This window comes from Bombus flavifrons, chromosome 13 (assembly GCF_040668555.2).
Source record: "Bombus flavifrons isolate JBK064 chromosome 13, iyBomFlav1_principal, whole genome shotgun sequence".
Lineage (NCBI taxonomy): Eukaryota > Metazoa > Arthropoda > Insecta > Hymenoptera > Apidae > Bombus > Bombus flavifrons.
Window position 1 is genome coordinate 9,238,795 of NC_138454.1, and position 17,745 is coordinate 9,256,539.

General features: G+C 43.3%; 1 protein-coding gene across 1 annotated transcript; it reads right to left on the reverse strand.

Annotated features, from left to right (window-relative positions):
- Positions 1 to 6,552: 6,552 nt before the first annotated feature.
- Positions 6,553 to 16,323, reverse strand: LOC138186442 (short stature homeobox protein 2). Its single transcript, XM_069126332.1, has 4 exons — positions 16,173 to 16,323; positions 14,604 to 14,981; positions 8,103 to 8,336; positions 6,553 to 7,847 (listed from the first exon to the last, which is right to left on the reverse strand). The coding sequence occupies exons 1-4, from the start codon at positions 16,321 to 16,323 to the stop codon at positions 7,486 to 7,488; spliced, it is 1,125 nt and encodes a 374-aa protein (XP_068982433.1). The 3' UTR covers positions 6,553 to 7,485.
- Between the last annotated feature and the right edge of the window lie 1,422 nt (positions 16,324 to 17,745).

Below are 17,745 nucleotides of genomic sequence, written 5' to 3' on the forward strand. Positions count from 1 at the left end.
AAGCTTCTGGCAATCATCTCATTGTGATCGGTGAAAATCTTATTTTATTGCTGTCGTTCGACACTTTATTACATAATTATTAATTACGATTATTATTGTTGTTGTAATCGGTGAACGGAAGGGTCATCGTTCGACTTTTCATCTGTAGGAATTGCGATCCTCGGGGCCCACAATCAAAAAATGTCGGCTTTTTATTGTAAAACAATGAAAGCAAGAACAAAGAAGAATGAGATATAAAAAGGAGCAAAACTAACAATGAAAAAAGGAGCCATAGAAAAGAATAAAGCGTCACGTAAGCACGCAAAGACCGTACAGAAGATGTCTTTCAACGATTAAAAACAGATGTGAATTCTATTTTCATTTTCTCTCTGCATGTGTTTCGTACATGAAACTGTAATGATGGAATTATCGTGGCGCCAAGAGAGAATACGGATTGTCACCTTTTATTTTCGTTTTAGCCTTAAGAAATTCAGTCTCTAATTGTATCGTTGCGTTTTACAATTCTTCGACGTTCGGAAGAGAACTGTATCCAGATCCTTTCCTCTCTCAGTTCGAGAGGAAAAGTTTCCGGTCTAGTTCAGACCATGTTCGTCGATACACATTTATTGTACCTATGCACGCGCACAATCGAAACGATCCGTCTCTCGATCACTTTCTCTTGGCTCTCTGTGTGCTACGTGACCATGCCATTGGAAATAAATCTTGAAGAATAATAGCATAAAAAGAGTGTAACATAATCTTTGCGAATGTATCCCTTTATCCAGTCTTTTCTACCGAATCTATTTTTTTAATTACTCCTCTTTCTATTCGCTCGATTGTCCCGTGATTTTGTTTTTTTTTTTTTTTAATCACAGTTGATATTTATTAGATGACGTTATCGCCTGTCATTTTCGAAATAAATGTATGCAAAGGTAAGAAGACCATGTGGTTTCGGCTTCAATCCTGTGAAAAGATTTAAAGAACTATGACGTACGAAATGAATTAGTTGTTGCGAATAGATAGATCAGCGACGAGGTGACAAAGCGATTAAGTCACGCAGTCAGCAGTAGTCATTTTGTATCATTCGGAAAGATAAATTGATCTTAGAGAAAGAAGTAATGTCAGGCGATTCGAGAACCCATGGGACGTTGACCTTCGCACATCGCCCTCGTTTCCCCCTCTTCAAGGTCGACAGACGTCTTCAACATTTTTTTACACTAAGTTTAATTAACTAACACGAAAATCACAAGTTTCGCTTCATTCAGAAATTATAGATGAGAAAAAGTTTATTATAAGATATATTATAGGATAGTGAAGTACTGCATTTCGTAGAAATCTCATTTTTATTTCATAAAAATTCTCAAACTAAATAAAAGAAAAATCTCGTTTATCGATACGTCGGAAGATTGCAAAAGAAAGTTAAAAATTTCGAAGCGAAAAGACACCGAGCTCTGCTATTTCGATAAACAATATTCCATCAATTTAAAATTCCGTTAGAAAAGTGGGAAAATTCGGTCGTAACGTCGTTAAAGGCCATCAGAGGCATCCTGAATGGCATGTCCCATTCCAATGCAGTAAAACGGCAATAAACGTTTCTCGTAGTGGCGCATAAAAGCGTGGCTCGAGCTGGATAAAACGCGTTCCCACGTCCGATCGGTCTAACGGCCGGCTTAAGTGATTGCTTCTCTTCATTAGAGGCTGGCTCGTTTCGTTCGAGCTGATCTCCTTCTCTTCGGGGGCGAAACTTGAGGGACAGGTGTGGTAATGGCCCGTATCCGAGCGGTTCCACGTTTCTCTGTTGGAGAAAAGGGGCTGCGGACGAGGTAGTTGCAGTCGATTTAACCCCTGCCTTCCCGCTCCGCCACCCGAGAGACTATTACGCGAATTGATTCGGCATCGGTTCCACCCCGGAGCCGTCCAAGCACCGCGGCACCGTTTAGCTCCTCGTTTCTTCCATTCTCTTCTCCCCTTCCTACTTTTACTCTTGTCTACTCGGTTTTCTAACGCGTACGCTATACTGCGAGTATTTTAAGGAGACGGAGGGTGTTTGAAGGGGTTCGCTCTTTGTTTCTTCTTTAGATATTTATTGGCTATTTGTAGCTGAGTTTTAGGAGTTTTCGCAGTTGCGAAAGTTTTCAGGTAAATTTATATTTTGTTTTTCCTTTGGACGTTCAGATTTCGGGTGTAAAAGTTTTGAAAGTTCAGACATAAATCACTTTCTGCTTTTTTTCTTCGCACGTGTACATTTGATCGACCTTAGGGGATTTCTCTTTTCATTTGCAAGTAAGGATTTTGCAAATAATTGGAACGTAAAGTCTATTGTTTTGCTCAGATTCGAAAATTCTCTGCTGGCATTAAAGCGAAATCTAACGTTACACGTAGAAAATCCAAGATAAAGAATCTTCTACGAAAACAGGTAAAGAACGTTCCAACGGATAAAATAAGTAAGGCAGGACGCTATAAATGATACCCAAGAAAGTTGCTATCGTAGCTAGGAAGATACTAGAAATCAATCGTGGAGCGAGCGAAAGAGATGTTAGAGGACCGGAAAATAATTCACGCGGGCACATCGCTACCATGGTACGGCACTGACTGGCGGACCAAGGGGCTGGTTGGCTGCCTCTACTGCACCTTCCACCTCCGCCCCTTAATCTAATCCAAGGATAATCTAAAATTCATGACACACATAACTGCCAGGCGATGATATATCTGGTGGGGGTGTAGAGGCAGCGTCTTTCCTCTTGCATCCCTTGGTCCATTCGCTTCCCACCGAACTCTTCCTGACCCCTTCAGCATCCCTCCTGTTCGACCTCGTCGAGCTACACCAAGCTTTCGCGGCAAGAGCCGAATTTCTCGCAGTCACTGGCATTATTATTTTATGCATCATGGTCAGATACATATTTGCCTTCCGGTAAATCGCGATATCGTGCACGATTGCTATTCGTCGGCCGTGGAATACCACCAATTCTCTCTCTCTCTCTCTCTCTCTCTCTCTCTCTCTCTCTCTCTCTTCCTCTTCTTCGCGTATTGCGAAGCCTAAGTTTAGTAGCGTCGTTGTTATTAAAATACGACTACGTTTACCCAAAAAATCCTCATCTCGTCTGCTATTGTATTACCTTGGATTTAATAAAACCGTCCACTGACACCCTCGACTGTCTAAGAACTGAAATGCAACATAGTGTCGTATAGAATGTAAGTTATATGACGAGAGTTCATTGATTCTTCTTAATATCTATAATTTCTCGATCAGAATAGGTAGATTCGATCCGCCGAGATTTACTCAATCGAGGATTGACTGAAATTTCGTTCGAACTCTACTTTTCGCGTAAATCGATCGGATTACCGCGAATAAGGCAAAAGGATAATCGTTTTACTATTCGTTGTCCTCGGTTTATTTACCACGTTTGGACGCGTTCTTTTCCGGTTCCTGTCGAAATAGAATCACGCGATAGAGTTAATCGACGGTGTGTAATTTGAATAATTTATTCGAAGCCCGACTAACCGAATTGTTGCTCATTACGCGTTCATGGCTTGTCGGTTAACCGATTGATTATCCTGCAACGGTGTGCACGTTCGGAATCGGGTAAACATTCGCATTTAACCGGCTCCGGGGAGGTCGTCGTCGTCGTGGATAATTATTTTTGGTGTCGGTATTCCTGTATTCCAAGTATCGACCGTGAAACTGCAATATTTAATCACGAATTATTGGTCTGGTCCAATGATTCGTTTACGTCGTTAATTCATTAATCCTCGTGCATACGTTCTATGGGGCGATACAGATTTTACCGTAAGAAATTACACGCGATAACACGGAAAAATGGTGATTACTATTTTCAGTAGTACGGCGTCCAAGTTACGTGCCGTGATTCGCATCGAATAAATAAATGTGCGATCAAATCGGACAGAAGATGCACCATGACTCTAGAGATAACCGTATTACATAGCGTAAATCGTGACCAACCATAAGGGGCCGCGAAACCGCAACAATCCATTTTCATTCCCCGCGTGATTATTCTACGCTTTCGACTCGTCGACTTTTCGACGAAGGGCAACTGGTAATTGATGATCGTCGCTGGTTTTCGCGGGACATTATATCGCCGTTACTGGTCCGACTGGATGCTACGGTGGTTGTACGTCGTCGTTACGCGTAAAAAGTTGGAATATTCATATCTTAATTTATAGTTTCGTTAATTCAATCTCAAATATGTGTATAATTACTGGATGTATGGAAGAAGTAGTTACTCGATTTTATGCGTTTAATTAATTAAGTCGAGAGGTGCGAGTTAATTCGTTGCATGTATCGTCGGTGTTTGTGATTAATTTCGCATCCACGACAGGTTTCCGGAGAAAAAGAATCGGTGAACAGATTACGAAGTACAATAAGTACGTACACGAGTAGTAATAGCGCGCCACGGTACAATAAGAAGATATTGCGTTCTCCAATCGCTGCTGCTCGCCGTCGAAACGTCGAGTCGCGACCACTCAGCCAATTACTGCAACCGATTCGTTTTTCGATAAATTGCGAATGAACAAAGAAGTACGATCTAATATAGAACAACTGTAATTCTGCACGAATTTCCTGCAATTGCGTTTAATCTAAGTTAGTCCATTACGTCATAACTGTTATAACAACGCCTGGTTTTATGTTAATCGGAATAAGAATACCATCACGTAACGGTATAATCCCACATAGACGTCACTTTCGAGCAATCGTAATAACAGTATTACACCGTAACAATCTCGGTTAAAGTCGAGCCACCGTTCTATCCCTAATCCAGTGTAATCAAACTTGGATATCAATACCATTAACGACGAGATCGATCAAGATCGTATTAAGACCTCGAAAGGGACATTCCTATACAAATGTGTACAGCCTAAATAGTAGAATCGCGCTGGTTCCTCGGGGGACCAGGAGGGTAGCGACGTTTTTCCGCTGTCAGGGCAGATTTTCAGCCGCATGGTACCCCTTGGCGGCAGACAAACGACGGCCAATTTACGAGCAGCGGGAAAGAGAAGAGTTCTTTAAACTCGGATTAAAATAAGCGACGAAACGCCTTTTCTTCTCCCTTACCCTCTTTTTCCTCTTATACACCCTTGAAATTCATTTCGTTGCTCGAGTACGAGCTTTATTTTATTCACGATAAGGGAATCGAGGGGTCATTGCCTGGCGTAAATCTCTGTTGGGTGACAATTCGTCTGGTTGAATTGATGACGATCGCGACGGTTGAATCGATCATTCGTGTCCAACGATCCGTTTGCGAGAAGCGATGCTTTCGCACGTTCAATATTTACCGATACGTTTTCAGTACAAGTTTTTCACTTTCCGGTGAATCGATCATTTTTACGCAATCTTTGCCGGTAGTCTCTCCCTCTCTTTATGGTAGTTTCATATATCGTTGAAAGAAAGATTTGTTAGATCCGTTAGATACAACTGAAACTCGAAGCTTTTAGCTGGACTGGGTGAAATTATAGTTTGAAAACCGAGTCGTCGAGCAATTCCGGAGTCGTTTTGTTTTTTAATCAGATGCTTCTATCGAGCGAGCGTAGCGTTTCGCAACGGTACGACCGAACGCGCACGGATAGGACAATAACGACGCCCTCGGGAGCGTCCAGAATGAATCCCGGCTAACGCGATTACGCGACGCTGCGTTTCCAACTGATTCGCCCGCTTGATTTACCTGCAAAACACGGACGCTTCCAAAGTTCTCCTATTAAAATACATTAACGAATCGCGAAACAACGCGGCTCGTCGAGTGTCTAAAAAAAATCTAATATTAAACTTTACAACTTTTTATTGTTTCCAGTATTTAGCAAATCCTCTCCTTTCATCTTCTTCTCCGTCGAACGAAAACGATCGTGTTAACCGGTCCATGATAGAATTCTGCCACTAAAATCGTTAATGTGTTCAAAAAGATATTACAGAAGATGCAAAGGGACTAAAAAATGAAAGAAACCTTAAAGAAGTAACGTTCTAACGTACGAGCAGGAGGTAGATGTAATGGGTTGTAATGGCGCCCGGGAGACGAGAGGGGTAACACGATTAGATGGCACAGGACTGGGTGGAACGATTCGGCCGACTTGATTTATCCGCGTACCAAAGCGTTATTGCATTAGCGCCCCGACGACGATACCACTGGCCAGCGTCCCGGGGGCGCTTCGGCATCGCGGCTACCAAAAGTCCTTCTGTCCAACCAGCCGTGAATCATCCTTAAGAATTATGTCTTGGACGGTGGTTCTAGGACGCGCGATTTGTCGTTGGATGGCTTGAGCACGAGCTCGTTACCAACGCTGAGAAAGCAGAGAATTCGCGATTTAGGATGCTGTTTTCGTGTTAAGAGAATCCATTGCACCCGGTTGGTTCGATATGAAATAAGTGGAAGAATTCTTTTGGTTTTTAATTAGGTTTTTGATTAGACTCGTTAATTAGAAAATCGTCGTAGGTCAGGATAGTGAGCAATAAATGATGCACGACTCGCACAAGATTTAAGTTTATATATTTTAAAGCTAATAGTATACAGTGTGACAATCATGTATTCAAGAACAATCATGTATCCTCAACACGCCATCGCCGAATTCGTTTTAATCGCCTGGAGACGCTAGACACCTATCGAAATCTCTGAATTTTTCACACCCATCATTCTACAACATCGTTCCATGCATTTTCAGAATTTCGTTGATATTCACTTCGTGGTTCAACGAAGAAAATAGAAATCGAAATACAAAGAATTTATTCGTCTCGGAATGAGAAATTTCGACCGTTCCGACGGATGCAACTTCTCACCGACTCGTTATTTCCAAGCCCAGCTACTACTGACCCTCGACTATTTATATTTATGTATAATACTTTATATTATATGTATAATACACACTTCTCCCGGAAATTGTTCACTTTATACACATCGAGTCTCCGTTTGTACTTCTCGGACACGAACTGATGCAGCTGTCTCGCTGACGAGTATCCTTGCATCACGATTTTGCAGAGCTTCACCAAATCGTCAAAAAATAGCTACGATAGATGTAAAAGAATGAAATAAAACAAAAGAATGAAAGATGATTTACTTGGAAAGAACATCTCTTCGTTATTGTTAGAATATTGAATACGTGAAGCGAGTATCTTGATAACACTCGACAACCAAGAAGTCAAGTTCTTGCCAAATACTCTAAGCGAATCAATATTCACCTGCACAGTTTCACAACGGTGGTGAGTCGGCTACGATCAACTTTATTCTTCTGAAATAATTCCACCATTCCAAAAGAACTCTACTTTATCCGATCTCAAACTTTTCCCCTCCAAACCACCCCTGTTACTTCCCACACCAAAAAGTGAATGGAAGAAAATATTCTGCAAGATCGAAGACGCTTCCTATCGTCGAAATAATCTTCGAATAAACTTCGGAAGCCAATGAATCATACGGAGAAACTCTCTGAACGATACCATACTCACCACCGTGCAAGGAAACAGCAACAATCGCTGTTAGTCGACTTCGAAGTCGGAGTTTTTTCGTTTTACGCAGGCCTGTCGAGTCCCAGTGCTTCCTGGTGTCGTCTGGCCTTCAGCCTCAGATCCGCGATGCTGCTATTTTTGGAACGTGCTGCGGCCGCAGCCAACGAAGCCGCCAAACTCAGGGGATGAGGGTGCGGATGACTGGACGTCGGTGGCGGAGGCGGCGGTGGTGGAAGACAGAAAAGACCGCCGGCTGCCGCGTAATGGAGGACAGCTGGGTCGAACGCAGAACCTGCCGCGGTGGTCATGTTGCCACCGGCACCTTGCATTGGGGGGTGCAACCTCAAGGCCGGCAGGTACGGCGCCACTCGACACGGTTCCAAGGTCGCTGGCGGACTTCGAGGAGCCAGCACCATTCCACCTGCTACATCAAACCTTTTTGTTACTGCCAAACCTACATATAAATATATGTAATAATTAGTTTGCAAGTGTCTTTGTGCGTTTATGGGAACTTATATTTACCCATACTATAGTAGGATACAGGATTGTGAGGTTGATAGGATCGTTGAAGATCTGTGCGAGGTTTATGAGGAATTTCGAGAAAATTTTTAGGACACTTAGCTGGCTGTTTTGGAAGCGATCATCTATCGGCTTGATCGTATTCTTCATTGTAGCTCACCTTTATGCAATTGACTCTCGTGCTTGCGACACTTGGCACGTCGATTCTGAAACCAGACTTGAACTCTCGCCTCGCTTAAACCGAGTCTCTGACTCAGTTCTTCTCTCATGAACGCGTCAGGATAATGCGTCTCATCGAACAGCCTTTCCAATTCAGCCAATTGTTCCAAAGTGAAATTCGTTCGAGATCTTCTCTGTTTCCCGTTTCCGTTTCCGCTGTTACGGCAGTTCGATCCTAGGAAATATTTCAGAAAATATGTCAGCTTCCAAATTCGCAACACACGATCGATGCAACCGTTTGTTATACTTTTCGTAATTTTATTCCGTCTTCTTTTATTATTCATATGGATGTAAAAATTGATAGTGGAGCTAGGAAATTTAGGTGAGTCAGATGTTTTACGAGGATTAATTCAAGAACAGCAAAAGCGGTCAGGAGAAGATTCAGAATTAATCTCAGCGAATCGTTCACAGGTCATTTCTTCCGGTCTGGCCGGCATCAACATAAATTCCTTCCCCTTACGAGAATCTTATTCAAATTACACGACGAGAAGAACTTCCGATTAGTCGACATCAGAGACGCGTCTCCTTGGAGTACGATTTATGTCTCTTTCTTCTTGTACAATCCATATTCTTCTCTGCTTCTTCGGAAAAGTCGAGTCGTTTTCCCCATCAATAAGCAGATTAACATAAGTCGAGACGAATTGCTGCGATTTTGAAATTCGATAAAAATACACATCTCGATTATTATTCCATTGCAGTCATAACCGCTTGTTTACCAGGAGACTTAAAGAAATAGGGAAATCTAAAGTTCCAACTTGGAACGACGACGAAATGTTTTTGCATTCGCACCCCTTGAAATATGTTTCCAAGTACCGACGAGTCAATCCAATAAAAGTCTTCACGTTCCAAAAAGAAGGCCGTAAAACAGGCGCTCAAACCTAATTTAACTCACAAAATAACCGCATCCTCCGCGTCAGCACCTTAATCGACCGAATCGTCTCGAAGAAAGGTCCAACCTTGGACTAATTATCTTCTCCCTGTCAACTGACGCTAATTTCCCCGGTCATCCCGGAGACGATCTTAAAAACTAGCTTCAAGACCCTGGCACCAAAAGAGCCGCAACGAGTTAAAGAGACGGCCGTGGGATAATTAACGGGCGTGCGATCTAATTAATGGCTGCTTAATGCAAAGTAACTACGGAGTAGAACTCCGACGAAGGTGTTGCCGATGGGAGATCCTCAGAAGGAGGTCCGTAGCTAGAACAGAGGCAGAGGAGGCGTTAGAGGGGTGGATTAAGCGTCTCGCGTAAGAGCCCTTGACGAAGGGGACGTGATTTATATAATTTAGCAAAGTGGTGAGCTACGCAGCCTTGTACGGGATCGTTAGTTACCCTTCCACCCCTCTATCCGACTGTTTAGTTTCTCCCTCTTTCACCGCGCCACCTTAATCACTCCCTCTCGGCCTTTCTGCATCTGTCCGTCGACATTTCCACCTCCGTAAAGATGGATCTTAAGCGAGTCGCACGTTTGTACCGATCATTAACGATGTTTGACGAAGATTTTCAAGTTCGTCGGGTCGGTTTGAGCATTTGCAAGTGGATCAGAACGGTTGATTTCAAGTTTTTGTGAATGGTAGAATGTTGCGATCAAGAGATACCAGAGCGGACTTTTTAACCGGTTTCGCCAGGAAAAATATCTTCCTTATATAAAGATTTAAAAAATGGTACAAACCATAATATATGTACGTATACGCAGTCTGGAAATCCAGTCCGCTTTTAGTTTCTCAATTGGTCGATCAACGATCTACACAGGACGCTCGTTACCTGTTCATACCTTACGATAGCCACGTAAAGGCACAAAGAAGTAGTAACCATAGATCGCGGATTTGTATGTCTTTACACGTGCAAGTAAACGTAACTGTTATCGATAGAATTCATTAGATAGATTAGTAGGATTATTCAAAGTCAATTACCATCGATTACAGTCAATTTCTCCCTCCCCGGCGGGCAACAGAACGATCCACTCCCTAAAGCAAAACAACGCGCCTCCCTCTCATTAGCCGCGGCAGTTAACTGAAAACAAACACTGATAATATTTGCAAGCTCGCCATTCGTTTTACCTGATAAATTACAAACACGGAGGCAAAAGCGTAGCGACGAAAGTTTAAAAGCAAAAGCGAAACATTTAAAAAATAGGACATCAGAGGAGAATTCGAAAGACAGAGGATTACGAACGAAAAATAATAAAAATCGATGGACAAAGAAAATAAAGAGTGGAACCGTGTTCCGATTAAAACGAGGAGGAATTACAAGGACGCAGTATCGCGCTTTAATCAATTAACGCATAGCTACGTAATCCAATCGGAGGCCAGGCAGAGCGAAGCCCGCATCCATATGTACAGCGGTTTAAAACCCCTCCTAGTAAAATAACTCGCGTGGTTTCCGGACCCGTTGTCGTTCCCGTCATCCGCCCCTTCATCATCAAACTATCCCCACCAGTTTATACGGTTTTCGTCACCCCCTCTAGCCTGTCTGCGTTTCTAGTTGTCTCCCGTGTTGTTGCGATCGTTTTAACGATATCGAGTCTACGACTCGTTGCTACGAGTTTATTAGTTCTGTGGGCAACAATTTTATGGACGACTTGTTCTTTCCACGAACTATCCAGTTTACAATTGGATCTTTCTGCGAGAATGACGAGATTCTAAAAGCGTTACGCTGCTTCATGGTAGTTTGGATATGACTTGATGATGATTTAGAATTGATAGGTATAGTAATAACAATACCTTGCAAAAGTATAGAAGCTGCGAAAGTTTTCCGTGCACGAATAACGTGGGTCTAGAAATGGTAACAAGCGAATCTTAGGTGCGAATTGGTTGTTCGAACAAAGCCAATATCGTATTGCCGAAATCGGGAAGACAATGCTAGAAGGATGAAACGAGAGAGAAACTGGAGAAACAGAAGAAAAAGGGAGGGTGGCTAGTAGCGAAACCCTCCTGGAAAACCCGAAGCAATCACACTCGGACACGAGGGGTCGCTAATTCGATTACTAAGAGCGCTGCCCTCTTGGCCTGATCCAGTCAAACCACCCTCGACTCCCTTCGTGCACCAGCTCGCCGATCGTGGCCGAGTCCCTGTATTTTTTCACCCTCGCGAAACGAGTCGGGATATCGCAGCCATTAGGCGTATAAAAGCGTCGGGACAATCCTGGTTAACCCCCTCGCTAGTCGCGTCCACGTTGTAACTGCATATGGCACGCAGCCGTGAAACTTTCCGTGAATCGTTTGGCAAGAAAGTAATTTGGCAAGAAATGGTCGAAGATTTGTGTTTTTTGTTTTGTCTCGGATAAAGAGATTTCGCAGGAAGATTCTTCTTTTTATAAAAAGAGTTGGAATATTGGAGAGATGTTAACGTTCAAGAAATTAACATTTTATTTGTTATTTTTATGGAAGGAAGAAGCGATCGTTTTATGTAGACAAATTTAGGGAGGAATTGGTTTTAAATTATCTTAAACAGATTACTCGTTATAAAAGTTTCTATGGGAGGAGAGTATTAAGGGATAGTTTGATAAAGACAAGATTAACAATCGGACACTACCAATGTTTATATAATGTAAATTCATATTCTCATGATTGGAACTGAAGAAATGAAACTTAAATTGAGATTTGTCCACCCAGTCCACAGTCCGTGGATAATTATCTCGATGATTTCCAGCATGATGTAACACGTAGGTAATTCTAGACTGCGCAAATCATCGATCGAAGTGTCATTTATATTTCACGACCACCTAAAACCTGCTCGATGAAGATTCACCAGGGTGTAACCAAGGGTTGTACTGTAAATATCGGGGAAAATTCCAGTAACGTTCTAACAACCATAGCCATGCTTCAAAAACTTACGAGCTTAGGGGCCGTAAACATCGATGCACGACCTTTGACCAGGGGTCAAGCGGAAACGGCGGTAGGACCATCGGCGATGGCCATTTGCAGAGGAAACGCGTGCGCGAGGACACGGGTCAGGTCGACAGCAAACGAGGCTAAGTGGCTGGCCGAGAAACGTAGTGATCTACTGCGACACAGACCACTTTCTTTCAGTGATATTTGTTATGTCATGCAGCCCGTCGTTCCTCATCGTAAGTCGTGAGATATCGTTTCCATTCTCCTGTCTGCTATGGACGTCGCACGCCACGCGAAATCGCGTCTACTGCAATTGGATGTGCAAGGAAAATTAGATTCTGGTTTCTATGAATTTCGAAATGATAGTCTGGTAATTTGAACTTGGAACGGAGATTCTTCTCATCTATTCGCAAAGTCTTTTTTCGAAAATAAGAGAATGAAGTTCCTGTATATCGGTACATCGAGGCATGACTTTCACAAGTGGCTGCCGTGATTAGCTTGTTCACTTATTTCTATTTATCAGGGTGATTGAATAAATTCCGTTCTCCGCTGTTATCAACTTTAGCGCTTTTATATATCCTATTATCCTAATCTTCTCGAGATTACAATATAACTCTGAATACATATCCATAAAATCCAATAGAATTGAGATTTACAATTGAAATTCTGTTTCCAAATCAGAACCCACACTCCGTTGGCTCGTTTTAACTCGCGTTTCACGACACCTTCAAAACTTTCATTGCTCGAACCTGAACTACAAAACACGAAAGATAAGAGCCTTCAACCCGCTACTCCAGCTTTTTCTAGAAACCAAAGAGTCGAACGAGTTTTCCTCCGATCCTTTGCCGCTTCTTCAACTCGCGGTTATTTATGGTTTTACTTGGGCGCGTCTGATGGCTGCCGGCCGGGCAGATTGCTTTTTGATTTGCGCTTAATCGGGAAAAGTTATGGGCCCCGGAGAGATACAGGCGGAAAAGAGCAGCGAAAAGAGAAAGAGAGAGAGAACACGGACTCTTGCTCTCCTCCCTTTTCTCCACCCTCTGCGAAGCAAAAGAGCCGCGTGTTAGGGGGCGTACACAACTAACGCGGCGGGCCGCATATTAAACCATAAATTCATGCGAGCTCCGGCCGCAATAGACGCCGAGTTATCGCGGCGAGGAATCCGCGTTGGCGTTACTTGAACGCGTCAGTTTTTAAACGTGATTTTCATTCGCTATAGCCGACCGTGCCCCGTCCTCTTTCGATCCAATTTAATCCGCGCGTATGTAACGTCCAGCCTGTCGATTGCATTTTTTATCCAACCGACCATCCTTCTCCTACTGTTGCCCGCCGTGACCGCTGTCACCGATCGCTTGACGTGCTGTAAATTACGAGACTCCAAGATTTATAACGCGAAAGTGAATTTTGGACTTTTTCTGAGGGATTTTGGAGCGTCTTTTGGCAGACGCGTGTCTCTTGGCTATTTTCGAACACGACGATTCTGGCTATGTTAGAATTTGTCGTAGAGGTTGAAGCACAATTTGTCGAGATCTTGTTACAAGACGCGATAAAACGTACAGTAGCTGGTTGCTTGAATCGAAATAAGCACAAGGACTAGATAAACAGTGAACATAATATAACTACTACACAGTGTTAACCTTTTAAGAGAAACGTAACTGTTCTCCGCATCCTCGCAGAATGCTCTGCAAGAGCAATTCAACGTGTACGTTCGATATTATCAAGTGTATCCCGAATCTGAGTACCGCGAACGAGACAACAGATTCAAATTGAACCGTATCGATAATTGTCGTAACTCAAACGAAGAAAATTAAGAGAATGTTACTGAATTGATCTTTATACGACTATTTTAAAATTTACTCTCTTTGTAGCGAAAGAATGCAATCAAGGGAAATTAGAGTATCGTAGAGATGTTTAAAGAAAATTCTTATTTCTTGGAAGGGGAGTTGGTTTCAATGGAAGACGTGACAAAAGAGAGTGGCGAGGAGGGAGGAGAAGAAAAAGTGCAAGTGGTGGACGGGGAACGGCTGTTATTGAAGTCGACTTGGAATGTGGGTAGAATTGGAGGTCGGTGATCGTTACGTTGTGAACGGTCAGCTATTCCCAATCACTTCTGAGCTTTATTGGACGACGTGCTGAATTATAAACGAAGATCGAACCCTCCGACGATACGTGTCGGGCCACGGAATTCGTCCAGAGGTTCCTGACCTTCTTACTATCGAAACAAGAACGAATTAAGAAACGTCCTTTGGAATCCTTCAAAACACCAGTCGTACCATGGGAGATACAAAATTATCTTTGTACAGTTTGCAAGATTATACACAAATAATAATATAACGAGACAATCTTCTTCTTCTTCTTCTTCTAACAACGAGAAAAACGAATTAAATACTCCACAGAATGGCCGTAAATAAATCTTGAGGAATTTAAAACTTAAGACCAATGATTGTTTCATATTTCCTTGAAACTCAAGGCACGAAAAACAAATGACGTAGCAGAATTAATTTGTATGTCATTGTCAACACTTTTTAGCACGACACGAATAAAATGAATTACTAAAAAATACGGGAAGCTAGTTAAAAGGCTATATAATGTTATTTATATTCAACGTTACCTTTCGTACTTTCTTCCTGTCCCTGCATCAAAGACCTCGAAACCTGCGACTGTAGCTTCAAATCCGACGATTTCGTTTCGTTAGAAGCTTGACTTTTCAATTCGACACAATTTTCGGGGCTAGCTGATCGATCTCTCGAAATCGGTGGTGGCGACGGGCTGCATCCTAGCAATTTTCTTACGGAGAGCTTTAATTCCGGTGTCTTTAGAGGCGGAAGGCTGTCCACGGTGTTAACCACGTCCTTCGCCTCCTTGCTCTTCGTCGTAACGGAGAGATCTTCCGGTTGGAGGCGGCCTTCCGGCGACGGCGGCTCATCCACGCTGCTCGCCTCGACGCTCGATGGATCTTGAGCGGATTCGCTCGTCCCTGCACCGACATCTGGAGAACCATTGCCAGAAATCAGTGTCTGAACACCTCATTACGTTCTTCTTCAGACAAATATCGTTAATCAGTAGAATTATACAAATTCATATCCTCGTAGTCGTAATTAAAAGAGTAAGAAGTAGACAGAAATTTGTTTCATCTACCGAATGTTAGGACGAATTAAGATTTTGACTAGGGAAGTGAAGAAGAAAAGGAAGAAGAGATATCGGCGATGGGAAATTTTCGTTTGCGTGTTTAGATTTGATTAGACAAGGCTGGTTAATCTTATCGTAATGTTAGAAGCAAATATTACGAACGATTGAGTAATATAAGACAGCCATAAGCAAACGCAAGAGATTGTTATTCGAAAATATTGAAAGGATTCTTGGAAATTCCTGATGTAGATTTCAAGTGTAAAATTATATTTCCCAGAGTCTGCTTTCAAATTGAGGATTCAAGATTCACCGTGGGAACAGTTTGTTTGACATCATCTTTGAGGAATGAAGCGCACGTTCGCGATATTCTTGGAAACAAACAGTGGGAAGCGAATCGTGCACGAGGATCAATTGATTATCAATTCACTGAATAGGAAAAAGAGATCTGTTGAAACTTTGTGCGATGGCAGAAAGGTATGCAGAATATTTCTTTGACTCTTTCTCCCTGTTCAAGAAACTTCGCTGTTCAAGGGAAAGGAAGATTTTACCATCATCTATTTGCATTCTTAACCCTTTGTTTAATTCCTTAACGTTGTTTAACACCTAAACGTCTATTTCATTCGTGCCCTCGTCAAACTAAAATTGAAATCACGAAGTTTGGCTACGTGTAAACTTTCCGCACAATGATCGTCATTGGAGAGTTAAGATTTCTTAAGAAATAAATATATACCATATGACTTGGTAACTTCTTCAAACCAAAATCTCCTCAAAAAATTAACTGTTACATCAACCTCTACAAACCGAGTAAAACTGCACAAACCACCTACTTCCATTGACCAATCTCCACATTCCCATAACTACAACCTCTCACCTTTTCCATCACCACGGACAACCATATCTAACTTCACAACTATGCGACCACATGAAACTCAACCACGATCGAACCACGTGACAACCATCTCAAACCGATCCACCAAGAAAATACACGTAAACCAGCAGACGAGGTTCCAGGGATGTAAAAGTAAACCTCCAAAGAATAAGGAAGACGTACTGCCATCGTTCTCCGCAGAATCGCCGAGCAAATGCGCGACACTGAGGGTGATCCTCGCGGACGGAGGTCGTTCGGTGGTTGTTCTGCATGGCGCGTGTTCGCCAGCCGCGTTGTCGAAGCTCTTGGAAACGAACTGGGCGAGCTGCTCCATCCTCGCGGAGAAGACTCGCGCGACGACGCGGCTCTCGCGTCGACCTCGTCGCCGAGGACGAGAGCACCGAAGGGGGTGCACGAAGGTGGCTGGTCGGTGGTAGCTGACGGTCGGCGTCGCGACGCCACGCGTCCCCCAGGACGCCATTCGGACGCCGGCCAATCGAGCGGCTCGTAGGCGTTTCCGCTACGCCCTCTTGCCTTCCCGTTCCTCTCCGCATCCCTGTCGACCACCATCGACCTTCGACACCCTTCTCCTCTCACCCTTCGATCGTTCGCCCCCTCTACCACCGGCTACTACCCGTAAACCGAGGCTCATTAGCATTTGCGCCCGCTTTTCCACCCGCGAAGCGCAAACTACCACCTACCGATGGCCGAGCTGCCTACGTTGGCCAGCGTTTGGCTATCCCACGTCTTTCGCTCTATTCCTCTCTCCGTTGCTCTAGATGGCTGGTAGTGTGTGTAGCTCGACGACCACCACGTTTACGAGCTCCTCGTTCGCAACCACCCACCCTCGGTGACGTCGGGACAATTTCTCCTCCCTGGAGGACACGCTCCTCGTCCCCGTGGATGCTAGTTTTAGGTGAAAACGATGCACGCTCACGATTCTCGTCGATGACGTCTATGCCGTGATAGCCTACGACTGCTCTGAAGGATGACGATCAGTTTAAAATGATTTACTCTTGATAGATTTGTCGAGATACGTCTTTCAACGAGGAATAGGGATGAGTTTGGAAAGTTTTTCGAAAAACGGCAGCAGATTAGATTAAAGGGGGAGAATTTAAGCAACCTCTAATCGTCAATGACTGGGTTTGAAGGGTAAGCTTGGAATATATTAACTAATCGAAAAGTAGGGGGAGCGAATAAACACTGGTTTAAAGGATAGAAATTTAAGTATATAAGTAACGATGGAATCGTGTCAGGAAGGTTGATCTCTTTATTTTTTTCTTATCTCCAGCGCTCTACGACGTTCTATACACCCAAAGTGTCGAATCTTTTCGACCTTCGAAGGTAAAAGGTCCACAGAACAAAATTGAAATTCAGGCAGCGATCTTAAATCTTAGGTAAAAGATGGAGAACTCATGTGTGGTACTTTGAAGAGTAGTCGAAAATATTTGCGTGGCAACGTTTTACATCGAAATGGACGTGTAACGGCCCTTTTGGCAGGCCAGCCGCGTTCCAAGCGAATTGCGAGGCCGGGACGCGTCGTGTCTCGTGTTTGCCGCTACCAAACTCGGCAATATTTAAATGGGATTGCGTTCGGGAATGTAATTGCTTGGACAAATACGGCCCGTGAAACGTTGGGACGGATATGGACAGAGAGGAACGAGCTGACAGATGGAAGATCCAACGGGGATGGAAGAAATCTGACCTGATTGCCAGGAGTAAAACGTAGAAGAAAAGAAAATGGTGGTAACAATGA